The following is a 14380-nucleotide window of genomic DNA, read 5'->3' as shown; positions in this document are numbered from 1 at the left end:
GAGAGAGCTCTCCTTTGCTTTTTAGTTAGTTTTTAGCTAGCTGAGGCAGAGATGTTCCCAGACTGTGGCTTTTCTTTTTTTGGAACTGATCAGCCCTGCTCTGGACTGAAAACCCACAAGAACACAGGGAGCTCACACCTGTGGCCCACCGGGGCCCAGGCTGTTGTATTTTCCCACACAGGAGGGACTGGTAAGAGACTGAGCGAACCAAGCTACAGCCCACAAAAAGGACTTTCTGAATCTGCCATCTCTTCAGAACAGCGACAGGTTTTATTGTTCAATATTATTTTTATGCTTGTGAATACTTTGCTTAAATAAATGTTTTTTTCCCCGCTTTTCACCAAGGAAATATTTTCCCAAATCAGTTGGGGGAGGGGCCACTTGAATCTGCTTTCCAGAGGGACCCTTGGGAGGTTTCTTCCCAAATTTATCCCTAAGCAAGGATACTCCTCAAAAGCAGAAAAATTAAAATACTCAGGAAAACAGAAATGAAGGAGAACAAACCTATGTTAATTTAAAATAGGTGAACTCCACTGCAAACCCAAGAGCAGCCCACCCTTCCCCTTGTTTATTCCCTCACCCCACAAAGCCACACACACTTCCTTACTATCTTAGCTACAATATGCACAAATTTTATTGAAATAGTCTCACTGCTGGCTTGCTTGTCATGATAGCAAGGGAATGAAGTTCATCTTCTCTGAGCATTCAGTCAGTGCCCTTCTGGATAATTTCAAAACTTGGCTTTTTTATTAATAAGTCTGCTCTCCATTATTCATGGATGGCCACCTTCAAGTTACAAAGCTAGTAGATAGTACTCTGGATGAATTTTAGCTTTTTGTTCTTGTGAGGAACTGGAAAAGAAACTGAAAATGCGAAGGACACATGACACCTCTAGGGCAGAGGCAAGACTCTGTAGGTGGAAGCTGTAAATAACTCTTGTATCAGGCACAGAAAGGGATGCAATACATACTTTATCACTGTGTTACAGGATGCATGTGGATGTATCTAAAAAAGCCGAGGATACAAGACTTTACTGTTCTATTTTTAAAGCATTGTCAAAGTATATTGACAAGCTCTACCCCAGTCCACACCCCTACCAGGTTTCTCCCTAGGTAAATGCTATGTTGTATAGAGGGCTTTTTAATCATTTAGGGCTGCTATAGGAAAAGGTGTTATCCTAATATACTAGTTCAATTATTCATTTTCTGAATAAGGATCACTTGTTCAAGAACAGCATCTTTGCACTAACATTCTGAAATTTCAATGCCTCAAACCCCCCTACCCACAATTAAGTATCTTCTACCTTTACTAGAATATTAAGAAAACAACCAACAACAGAAGAAAAGACTAAGTATTCCATGTGTGACCCTGCAATGCTTTGTATAATGAAATTCCACCTACTAAACAAAATTTGCTTTTAAGGTGAATGCTACTACTTACCCAGTAATTAAATCCAGTAATATTCCATGGCAAAGTTATAGGACCACTATTGTAACATTTTAAAATAAAAATGCCAACAAAATTTAACACAGAGCTGTAAACAAGAATACAAATCAGGTGCTCATGTGGGTGTACTGTGCAAATTTTGCTTTTTCTGAAGAAGTTCCTGCCTACAAATAGTGCTTTAACATAAGAAATATTAAGTCCTTTTTTTGAGCCACAGGACAACAGTTCCTCAAGTTGTTTCCTTTCTAGCTTTTTTCCTCATATGCCTTACTTTCTTCTAGTTCTAGTATAAACAGTGATGAGTTTGCCAGGAATTGCATGGTTCAGAGCATCAATGAACTTCCACTGGTAGCAATTCTATGTTGCAGAATCAGATACATAGACCTATCTCTCTTTTTGCAGAAAACAGCTCTTCATTGTGACAGACTAATTAATTTGACTACTGAAAAGGTAGTCAAAAGATTGTCTATGAATTTCATGCTTTAATGAATTATTTCAAACCTCCAGATGGCAAGTAAGTCTGGGAAGACTGAGAAGTAGACTGTGCAAACTGAATACTTCAGTTTGACCAATGTTTTTCAGGTTGACGTATGAAAAATGAGTCCCTGAGCAGAACTCAAGATCTCCCAAGTAATCTTTCTCTCCAAAGGTAGAAAGTTGTATTTACCACCACAAAGGGCAGTCACTGCTTTCAACACAACACCAAGAAATATAAAGTAGACAATTGGGACAAAATCATACTAACAAGCTCAGCTTCACAGGTATAGTTTTTGTTGGGTTTTTTTTTTTTTTTTTTTTTTTTTTTTTGTTTTGTTGGCTTTAGTTTCCAAAGGAACAGAGGCAGCAAGGCAAACTTGTCCTCAGGTCTTCACACTAGTATTTTGATAAATAATTATCTAAGCTATGCAGTTATTAAAGCACACATATGTAAACCATGAGATTGCATAATTTGTGATATCAACAACTACTGAGACCATCTACTTCACACTAGCACTAACAGATCAGCATAGGCAGAAGGTTCTTTCACCAGTGGAAGGACTTCACTGTTTATCACTAAGGTATCTATAGGCTTCTTTTGTTGAAGGATCCAAAGCAACTGGCATAGCAAGGTTCCCCAAGAGCTTAGTACATATTATCTCTCCTTGCTTCCGACCACAGATTGTTTCAGTCAGTCCAATAAGACTGTTTCTTCTTACGAGCCTCATGTCAGCCTAGACAAAAGTCAGAACCCATCCATTTATTCCATCAGATATTCAAAGTGTCCACAAGCTGCATGTTGTATCACAGTAGAAATGGATGCTGCTATGTACCCCTTAAAACAGGTTCATCCTCACAATAAAAATCTGAGATAAAAGCCTGGTAAGATCATAACACTACACAGCTACTTTGAAGTTTAAAGCCTTAGATTTCTGGGAGACTTTTCTTGAAATTTTCTAAGTGCAACTAACAACAGCAGGCAAGCTCAAAAGCAAGTCTTCTATCTCGGGCTGCAATTTCACTAGTAGTGAGGTGACCTAAGTGACCTTCTGCAGTCAAAAAGAAAGATCTCTCTCTCTCTTCCATCTCAGTTCCACAAACGGATCTTGTGTAAGATGGTTTGAAAACTCTGCCAGCATAGAAAGCTACCAGTTTTTGAAAAAGGATTTAAAGTACCAAGCTGATTTCTGTGGTTTAATAAGTTTAAGCCGTTCAGAGTTCTAGGAGCAGAGCTAGAAAAAAATCTACTCTTTCTTTCAGCTCCTAAGCTCCAAGCTTAGCTCATATGGAATCAAGTTTAAACTCTGAACTTGCCTTTTACTAAGGGAAAGGATAAGTAGGCCTCACATGAAAGAAACCAGGCTACAGAGCAGATTTAATACACACACCAAGAAACATTTGGTATTTCCAAGGCTCAAAGTGGAGCCCCATATTCAATTTATATTTGAAACTGCTTTGGTTAAATATGAACAATCCATCTGCAAATATAAATTTCTGTCTACGCAGCATTTGAAAGCTTTAAAAACAGCATTTTTCCTTCTCCAGCACAGAGAATGTACAGTGCTGCTCTAATGGGACAGATTTATGTTAATTATTTTTATTCCTCTAACCATGTTTTTACAATGACCAATATGATTTATGCAGCACTAGATGTCTGACCTGGAGACAGGTTACACTGACCAGCACGTGTGGTGGTTTGCACCAATCTTGCAATTTTATGCCTCCTTGAAGTAGGTTTCATGTCTGATGTGGCACAAAGCCTGTTGATACAAAACTCACCTCCTCAGTGCTCTTTTAACCAATTTAAGTCAGCAAAGCAAGTTTACACCAGATCAGCACTCTATGCAGTAGGGCTGTGAAATATTCAATGTCACTTCAGGACTTTTAAAGCTCAAGTTACTGTATCATAGAACCATGACCTCAAGCTAGTCAGGATTACAGCTAAAACTTAGTCTGCTTAGCATTTCTGCTGGTCTTGTCCTTCTCTCTGGAATTGATTCTCTAGACCCACACTGCCCTTATCAGTTGCTCAGTATCAGCGGCTTAAACAGTGCGTTATGAATATATAAAGAGACAGATACAGGTTAAATTTTTCAAGGAAGGGTATTTTTAGCCCATACTGGTTCTCCCCATTCAGTTCAAAATACAATTCTACAAACACCTGCAGTGACACAACTACTGGGACCGCCTGTGAACAAAACAACAGTATGTCCATGCCTGTGATAAGCTACTAAACGTGAAAGACTGAAGAGTGTTTTAATACATTAAATCTGACAAGATTTTAACAAGTCTGAGCTGACCAAACAGGCAACAAAATACAATCTGGTTCAGTGTTTTTAAACCTGTAAAAGCAATTCCCAGCATCCGTGAAACAAGCACGGCAAATAAATTACAAAGCCTACACAGTTCGCTTCTCACCCATCTCAGGAGCATTCTTTAGGGGCTCACAATGTATGGTTTAAATAATTGAAGCAATGTGCAAACTAAAGGTGAAAAGCTGCTTTTATGAACACAGAATGCTTTGGAGCAGTAGTAACCCATACCCAACTTGTAAGTAAAAGACAAACAAAGGTTAAAATGTAAATAGCTTTAAAGCCTTCTAGTTTTTTCCTGAATAAAAATACATTTAAACTTAAAGCATCGGAAATACAAAAGAAAAAAGCCAGATGATACTAAGTTTCAGATACTAAAACCCTCAGGAACCTCTGCTACTTTGTGATTTTCCCAACTATGTTTTGACTGCCTCTCCCAAAGCAATTTCTGGTGCAAAACAGAGTGCAATTTATCTGTGTAACTTCACCAAAAATGCAAAGAAATAATACATGAGCATGTAATGCACAAAAATGGTGCAAACTATTTTGCCTGTTTTTGGCACAAGAACATAAAATATAATTTGCAGTAGAGGCAAAACCTGACTATATTACTACACTGTTGGTTGTATACTGTTAAAGACCCTGCCTTTAAACATGAGGAAAAGAAAAGTATGTTTACCTGTTGCTTCTGGTACGCAGTGTTTGGATTAATTTTGGACTCCAAAAGAAGAGAGCCTAGAAAAAAAAAAAGTTCCACTTATTTATACATGTGCTAAAATTTTACCTGCCACATAAATTTTCTGATCACTCTTTCCTTGAGCAACAATAAGTCTCTTAACCCCTAAGAGATATTGTTAACACAGTACAGAAAAATGCTCTGAGGACTGAATTTTAAACCTTTCTTATTCTGAGTAATCACTTTTCCACAGAGAATTTTTTAGACATGATGAAGTCTGCAAGTCAGCACACCAAAAGCATCACAACTGCATTCCAGAGATTACTTATGGTTGTTTTGTGTGAAAATTCTAATTGTGTGGTATTTGTTTTTAAAGGTTAGCTAAAACACTTATTTTCCTGGGAAGCATATCTAGAAACTAATGCTTAGAGCAGTAACCACTGTGACTGCTAATACCAGAAAACTTCACACAAACTCAGAACAATGGTTTCACAGCAGGTTTTACTGATATAAGACACAAAACAGCAACTCCATTCTCATGTCTGTGTCTTCTTTCCCTTCCTTTTGCGTGTTAGCATTCTTGTGTCAAATTTAAATAACCCGAAGTGTTGATCTATGCAAAAACAATTTTTAGAACTGATTTTATTCTTGGAACAATCACTTCCCTCATCCACCTTGCTACTCAGATGCACTAATGCCAGTGCATGACTTAAATTTACCTACCTGCAGAGCTTCACTCAGCTTACACAAAGAAATACTGATAAATTGACTTGCACTGTCAATCATATAATTAAAACGTAAGGCTGCAAGCATCCCTTTAAAGGGGCATTTCTCCATTTACTTACCTGGTTAAATTTAGGCTTTAAGAAATGTCCAAACTTTAAGAAAAGTGTTAACTTCTCAGTTTCATCACTACAGTTCTAAGGCAAATGTATTACTAAAATATGGGCTGCTGTCCATCTGTTCATTCCCTAGCCTGGACTGATACCAGGGGCTGCTCTGACCCAGGTGCAGCACCTTGCACCTCCTGAGGTTCACAAGGGCCCGCTTCTCGACCTTGTGCAGGTCCACGTGGATGGTGTCCTGTCCCTCAGACATGTCAACCACACCATCCAGCTTGATGCCACCTGCAAAGCTGCTGAGAGTGCACTCGATCCCCCTGTCACTGATGAAGATGTTAGGCTGGGGGATGTGAGGCAAGAGACCGAAGAACCAGATCACAGAACTCCACTTGCTATAAAGTGGGGTATCATTAAAGAATTACAGAAATATCAGAACATTTTGTTGCCTGATAAGAAAGGTTACTACTTGATGAATTTAGAAGCTTTACTAATGATTTTTATATCCACTAGCTTACTATGTATGTGATCGTCAGATACAATTAAGTATTTTTTTTCAAATTAACGTACCTGTGAAGGCTGCTTGTTCCTAATTTCTAAGTCTGTTACTCCACAGGAGGCAGCTTTCACTAATGAAGTTGGCTTGAGAAGCTATCACCCTGTCTCAACTGCTCTTGGAGTAAAAGCTGTTTACAAACTCAATACAATTCAACAACAAAACTGAAATAAATACCCCTCAAGGGAAAACAAGACACAGAAAAAGCTCTCTTGCCTCAAGCCCAAATATACTATTCAGGGTTTTTTGAGTTTTTTCAGTTTTCTGAAACACATCAGCTCTGTTACCAAAGCAGCTTACTTGCTTAAGAGTAAGTGCATAACTAAAGAAAAAAATAATCACAAACCACAGAGCAGGACAGAGAAGGAAAACTTCTAAGATGAGGTTTACAGATTAATCCAATACATTGCTCATACTTTGGCCATGGACTCAAGCTTTGAATTTAGACTATGCCTAAAGAACATCTAAACCGAGCATTTCCTTTTTACAATCATCAGATATGCAAAATCAACTGTGCTTTTCAAGTCCCAGCTTCTACTACATGAACATTTAGAATACTGTGTTATTAAATTGGCAGACAAACTTCTAGAAAGTCTTTACTGTCTAGAAATATTTAATATCAGCAAGTATGAACTAGAATCTTCTAGGAATCAAAAGTAGTTGATAATTTCAACATCATATTTTAATGGCTGAACACAGACCACAGACATGTAAATCTCAACATTAGAAGAATATCATACATAACTTAAATGTCATGTTTGACAAAATATTATTTTAAAAAATTGAAAACAATTGTATGCAGACAATCTTCCATGCTAGAAGCAGACAACAGAGAATGACTTCTTTATTAGACTTATCAAAAAAGAGCATTTCTTCTTCTCTACAAAACCTGATGCTTGCAGGAAAGACAAATCAAGATTTTTAAGGCTTGAATTGTTTCTCACTACCACATGATTCAACTTACTCCTCACCATTTTGAACAATAACAAGAAAAATACTGATCTGGAGATAGAAACATACTGAAAGGTAAATTGTGCTCTATAACGAGTAACTGCTCCAAATCTATCCTTCTGGAGAATATGATGCTCCATCTGTGCAGTAAGTTCCCCAAAAATGATTCAACAAGTCAAAGATCAGTGACTAATCTACTAGTTAGTTCAGTGAGTTTATTTTATATACTAAATTTTACAGGATCAGGCCCCATCCTGGTATGAGGCAATGTTAAGTCTTTGTTACTTGCATGTGGAAACCAGGCAGCAGTAACTGACATCTGAAACACAGATATATTTTTTAGAAAAAAGGTTACAGAAATAAAACACACCACAAATAAGCTTCCATTCAAAGTCATTATCACTTGTTTGAGATGCTTTTGTCATAAGCATTACTTTCATAAGGTATTTTTTTCATTGGTACTATCCTAGAAAATCTTAAGATTATCTAGTCTACTTCATAAAAATACACCAACAAAACTTCATCTTCATTGACCCAATGACACTATTCAAAGTTAGGTAAGAGCTGAAAACTCCCCTTAATGCAAGCTATGTTTTTAGCAAAATTATGCAGATGTAGTTAATTTTCAAATTACAGCCTTGAATGAATTTGCAAAGGTAATTGCAAAACACTGGAGACAAAAAATAATATCTGAAACCACCTATAAAAAAGAAAATTGACTTGCAGAATTCTATTACCTGTCACTGTAATGCAGACCAGCACAAATGGGGGTTTTGTTAGTAGAAAACACCATTCTGTGGTGCAGAAGGAATGTGGGTATAGGGAAAGACTTGCTCAAAAGAGATTACATACAGATATTCGATGCTATTTTCAATTATATTTGGAGACATCAAATATCCCAGTTCAACAGTCTTGAACAGCAAATTTGCAGCTTTGTTTACAAATATGCATATGGAAGAGACCAGTTATCTGGCACACTGCTGCGCTCCTACCAAACTGTTACATGGAGTGTTCCTCAAAAGCAGAAAAGAAAAAGTGCTGCTCATTACCTCTCACCAGTATAAACATGTTTACATTTAAATGAAAGTTTCAATTCAAGAGCTGTTTCTTGCAAGATGCACACAGAGGTTTAAGTTCTGCAATTAGTTCTGCTGCAACCCAATCACAGAAACTAATCCTCAGAAACTCAAGAAACTGAGGTCCAAGGAAGTGCTCTACAATTGCAAGAGAATATTCCTGAGTCTAAGACACTTCTGGAGGGCCAAACCCAAATATTAAGGAAAGGGGAGAACCAGGAGAAAAGAAACAAACCCCCCCCCAAGTCATCTTCCCCCATGCTTTTTTTCATTTTGATCTAAGATTAATACCGTGTTGCTTACCTAAAAACAAGCCAATAAAATCAGTCCCTTGAGTTTGAACAAGGTAAAAAAACTTAAGCCAAGTTTTGTCTAAGCCTGCTAGTTGTACAGGTTTACTGATACCTGCACTCCAGAAACAGCAAGGATAGGCGCTTGCTGTTAACATACAGACTTCAGAAGCAGCAAACCACAACTTCTGAATGAAAAGTATGAGAGTTCCTAAAATGGAGCTCACAAATATGGCCTGCAATGGAGGGGTTAACTTTCATTTGTCAAAAAGTTTAGATACAGCATGAGTAAGTTTTAAGTAAAGGTTTAAGCTTTCAAATTAACACAAATTACTTGAACAGAAATGGTCACATCAGTCATCTGGGCTCAGAACAAAAACAAAGTGATCTGAAACCATGCAGTAAACCCCATTCAGAAGCACAAGGCCACAGTAGCCTAAAATACCATGTCAGAAATGGGTAAGAAATCAAAGGCTTCTGATTACACACAGACTCACATGGTAGGTGATAATTTGTAAGAAAATATTTCACTCTTGCTCTGCTGCAATTCAAGTAGAATACATTACAACTAGGACTCACACAGAGAAACTTTTCAGGGTTTTAAATAAAAAGTGAATAGGTATTATAGTGTAAAAAATTACAGTTTCATGCTTCAAAGCATAATATACCTGATATGAAAGCAGTTTATGGTATTTGTTCTAAAATTGATTATCCCAGGTTGTCTGCAATGACTCTTAACAGTTTAGTGCCTGGCAACATTAGACATGCAGCTAGCAACAACTACTCATCTACTCTAAATGATTTTCTTTTATGATGGTGTTAAACACCAGCACAAGTTAAAAAAAACAAACACTCCTACAGATAAAAACTCCTTTTACTCAGTTCTTATTCCTCCAATTCCAAAGGACAACTTACATTGGATGTGGCACACTGATTGTACTTCCCTTATCTGAACAGCCTGACTGTGCAATAAAATCTCAACCACTTGTAAAGCAGCCTACTGCACCAAAACACAGCTGCAAAATCCAAAGACTGAACCATGGGCTAGCCCACATGGTCAGCCAAAGAAACCACTGGTAATTATGCTGTTGATCTGTGCATAGCCAAACTGGCCCTTAAACAGGAGTGGGAATTTCCCACAAACATAAGGAACTACTGCTCATATCCCCAGGACCTCCGCTACTCAGGAAATGGAGCCTTCACCTTCAGGCAGATCCCGAGGTTTTCTGTCAGCTTCCTGGAGTAAATCAGTAAGAATATGCCAGTGTGCACAGGATGAATCTCAGCTCAAAGGCTAGGAAAAGCTGGTTTAGAAATGCAGGAAGGAAGAAGTTTCATTGTGGAAAGAGGAGGAGCTGACAAAGACAATACAAGAATGCAATGGAAACATGGAGACAAATGGTATATAGGTCAGTTCTACTACTCAGTTCATGTACTTGTATGTCTTTGTTAACTGGGAAAAAATTAAACATCACAGTCAACTATTTCATTTAGTTAAAAAAGCATGCAAGGAAATACAAATTGCACAGTATATAAAACACAGGTATGGCATTACCTTTTTCCAAATAATTTGCTCACATGTAGAAATGACTATCTGCCTTCAAAATTAGCCCACAAACAACAGACAGTGGGAGTAAACAAAATATAAATCAAATTTTATGAGGTGTCTACACAAGCAAGTTAGAAAAACTAGCCTATTAATAGAGTGCACATTTACCCAGGACTGATACTACCTACTATATTAAGAGTTTTAACTGTATTATTCAGTACTTTGAAGTAGAAAGTATGCAGTAGAGAGAGGTCTAAAGTGCATATCCTAACAAATAAACATCTGTGTATTTGGTGCAATTAGTAAGTTTGGGACATTTCCTGCTTTCATTAGAGTATCTTAGCTATGCAAGATAAAGCAATGACTTAACTTTAGTTTTTAATACCAGTTTGTACCTTCCCTCTTACAGACGTTCATTTATTTACAAGTGAGCTGGCACCAACAGTCCAACTCAGGTTCTAATGAGTCTGAAGCACACATATCCCACTGAGAGTTAATAAAATTATTTTAGTTTGAATGAGCTATTTCTCCACAAGCAGGTTAGGAACTGCATGTCTTTTGATTTCTTTTCTAAAAAGAATTTTTTAAAAAACAGAAAATTTTTAATATATAGGAGACAACAGTTTTTAAACATGCCCCAACAGGACACTATCTAAAACAAAACATACTGTAAAAATTAGCCAAAAAAATTAGTGATAATTTTTTAAATTTCTTCCTCATGTTGAAATTAAACTAAATTTATTTCCATTTTGAATGCTTTCTCTTGCAATATGAAGCTGCTCAAGATTTAAATGTATCTTCCTTGCTGTAAAATAAATAAAAATCAGGTGTCATTTTAACCTTTTAAAGTATAATCAAAAATCTACAAGATCTCTCTGAGAGCTTATCAGAAACTCAATTACCAAAATCCTGCTTAGATGACTGATTCTTCCATATCAGTTTTTGATCTTCGCTGTAGGGATTACATGTTGTACAGTTTATCAGAACTTTCCCAAAAAGTAAGGATTAATGATTCTCAAGTTGCTTCTCATCCTACTTCCTACAATAAAAAAGCTTAATAGATAAAATTATAAGGTCTGTTGACAGTCAAAAGCTACAACTAGATCTACAAGTCACTAAATACAGTAGCTATACATCTAATGAAGAAGTAAGTCATGCACTGACAGACTTTAAATCAAAGTGGTAAAAGGCGTACTGTGTAAAGTACACGTTTTAAAATCTCTGATCACAACAGTCATGAACTCACTTAACCAAAAGTCAGGACTAGCCCAAACATGTAGCTACAGGGCTAGATATTACTACTTAACATATACTCCTAGCATATGCTGCCAGAAACCGTGAAATAAGTTGACAATCCATCATTTTAAATTTATTTGCAGGAAGACCTAGAATTGCTGAAGGACTGAGTAGTCCCATTCCATTAAAGAAAGGGCATCTCCGAAAATGCTGTTCTGTCTATTGTATTGCCTTTATTACCATAACTGTACTTTGAAAACCGTTGATAGCTGTTAGAATGCCTTACATAATTCTAAAAGCTACCAAAGAAAAGGGCAGGTGGAAACAGAAGGGTGTTAGCCATCCAACGATCTTCTAAAAATAAATACTAAAAACCAAGTTCTAAGTTTTGAAGAACTTTCATGAGGGGATGGGGATCGCTTCCAGAAAGATCCAGTGATCAGTTTTGAAACCAGACCAGTAGATATCCAAACCCATGCAAGATTTACAACGAGACTCGAACGCATTTTGCATGCAACACTGTATTCACTAAGTGCCTACTATGCTTGCACTTGATGGCAATCTTCTGTTTCCTTCACTTGGCCTAGCACGAATGAACTGGTTAGTGCCTACTTGCTTTTAGGAATACCATTTGAATTATGCAGCAAAACATTAACGCTACAAACACAAAGCTACACCCAGTTCCTTTCCTGGGCAGGACGAGGAAAGACTGTACCTTCAGCCGTACACACTTACCATCACTTTCTGCCCTGACTAGCAGGGACATGCCCTTGAGCCTCTCCACGTAGCAAGAGGACACATGCCCTGTGCCTCGATCATCCCACTGGCGGTCCTCATTTAGCGTGTACACCTTCACCCTCCGTCGGGTGTCCGTCATCCTGCCGCCTGCCACACCGCAGCCACCACTCTGGCTGGCAATCGCTGGAGGAGCAGAAGGCTGGTCGGGGGCCAGGCCCCCCTCAGGGGAGGGGAGCGGAAAAGAAGGCAGCAGCCCCACACGGGCACGCCAAGCAAGCTCTTCTTACTCCTCTTCAGTGCCCCAACGGGATCCTCATTATCGAGGGAAACAGAGAACTGGGGAAGAGGGAGGAACAAGAAGTGAAGATGTAAAAAGGGGAGCTGCTCCTTCAGGTACAGTCAGACGCTGCACAAAAGGCGAGTAAGCCTAGGCAGGGAGAGCCGCAGAGAGGAGAGAGGCTCTTTACAGGGCGAAGGGCAGGCAGGAGAGGCGGCGAAGAAGGGGATCCACGGTAGTGGAAGCGGCGGCGGACTGCAGCCGGCCCAGCGTGACAGGAGCAGGCGTTCCTGGAAGCCGGAGCCCTGCCGAAGAAAACAGGGGGGAAGCTGGTGAGGCCGGAGGGAATCAGAGGAAGGGAGGCAGGCGGGAGAGGGGCCGCTCGCCCCGGCCTGTAGCCCGGCTCTATTGTGCAGCAGCTGCCCAGGCCCGAAGCCCCTCGCTCGCCGTCCGTCAGCGCGGGGTCCCAAGGAGCTGCCCTCCTTCCCGCCCGGGCTGCCCGGGGCCTGCGGACACTGCCCGTCCAGGGACAGGGTGAACGGCCAGCCGAGCTCAGCGCCCCGTCTTCCCCATGGGTTCCGGTGGCAGGCGGCGGCTTCACTCCCAGCCTGACTCCGCCGCCATGTTCTTCTTCCTCCTCCTCCTCCTCCTCCCGGTGCTGCGGCGGCTCAGTCCCGACTCCCCAGCGCGCCTTGCGACGTGGCTGTGCTTCCAGGCGTTCGGCGGCCCGGCCGGCAGAGAAACGCTGTGCCCTGCGGAGGGAGGGGGCGATCGGCAGCGGCTGGTGCGGCCCGGCTCCCTCCGGCCCCGGCTCCGCCTCAGTCACTGCGCGGCCGCCATCTTGGTTTCACCTCTCACTGGAGGCGCGGGGTCTCCCAGCCAGCGGCGGCACGGGCCGCCCGCCGGCATTTAAAGGGCCAGCGGCCCCGCGCGGGGCACGCGCGAGCGGCCGTGGCCGCGCCGTCACCGCGGGCCCGGGGCTGGCGCCGGCGGGCCCCGGCTTTGGGCTTTTCTTTTCCTTTTTTTGTCTTGTTTTTTCTCCTCCCGTCACACCTTGCCGAGTGATCCCAAAGTTAAACGGCTTTTGGTTGAATATGTGTTGGATCTCCGCAGTCATAGATGGGATCAAAGAATTCCAGTATCAGAGGCTGTCGAGGCTTGGCCGCTGCTGCCAATATCTGAGCATATGTTTGACAGATTTCCCTAAAATATGTGAAAACGCTGGTGCATTTGGGACCCCAGCAGCACCACTGCAGAAGAGTCCATTTCACAGTGCATTCTAGATATTCATTGTACGTGGGAGCTCACTGCAATGTGTACTCTGTTATTTTATGCCTTTGAACAAGTCCCGATACTCGTTTATCAAAGTGAGTTGTATTGAGTGAGGGTGGTTTGAGCCAAAACCACACATTTGCAGCTTTCACCAGGATTAATTATATATCACAAGGAATCCTCTAGTCAAGCGCTGTTTTTCTTTGTCCATCTTCTGTTTTGTTTGCCCTGTGCAAAGACAGTGGTTGCGGGATTGATAGGCAGCTCCCTGAAGAAGTTCCCAGGGTCGCAGCAGCCGCCGCCTGCCAGAGCTCAGGAGGTGTTTGCACAGTGCTCTCAGGCACATGCTGTGACTCTTGGGGTGTCCTGTGCAGGGCCAGGAGTCGGATTCGATGATCCTGATGGGTCCCTTCCAAATCAGAATATTCTGTGATTCCTGACGTGCCCAGACTAAGCCATTTGGCCTTTGCTCTGATGCCCAAGGGCTAGTTAAGAATACAAGAGCCTTCAAGAGTGTTGTTTGGGTGCCTAGGACACCACTGAAAGCATGTTGTGCTTGTTGTTCTCAGCACGGTGTTCTTGGCTAAAGCAGCGACAGGTTTGAAGAGATCCAGATGTCTGGGAGCTGTGGATCGTGGGCCTGGCTGAAGGGGAGCCTCCACACACCATGTGCACAGGAAAATGC

The 14380-nt window shown here is 40.7% G+C and overlaps 1 protein-coding gene across 1 annotated transcript in view; it reads right to left on the bottom strand.

Moving 5' to 3' along the window:
• Positions 1 to 13286, bottom strand: part of PPP4R3A (protein phosphatase 4 regulatory subunit 3A) — a 40235-nt gene extending 26949 nt beyond the window's left edge. Inside the window, exons 1-2 of the mRNA XM_068192600.1 lie at positions 12144 to 13286; positions 4915 to 4970 (exon numbers count right to left, since the gene is read on the bottom strand). Of these exons, the coding sequence (XP_068048701.1) occupies positions 4915 to 4970; positions 12144 to 12285 (198 nt within the window). The 5' untranslated portion in view covers positions 12286 to 13286. The remainder of the gene's footprint in view (positions 1 to 4914; positions 4971 to 12143) is intronic.
• Positions 13287 to 14380: the final 1094 nt, after the last annotated feature.

Source organism: Anomalospiza imberbis, chromosome 6 (genome assembly GCF_031753505.1).
Source record: "Anomalospiza imberbis isolate Cuckoo-Finch-1a 21T00152 chromosome 6, ASM3175350v1, whole genome shotgun sequence".
Taxonomy (NCBI): Eukaryota; Metazoa; Chordata; class Aves; order Passeriformes; family Viduidae; genus Anomalospiza; species Anomalospiza imberbis.
The sequence above is the reverse complement of the archived record's forward strand: the minus strand, read 5'-3'. Positions and strand labels throughout refer to the sequence as shown.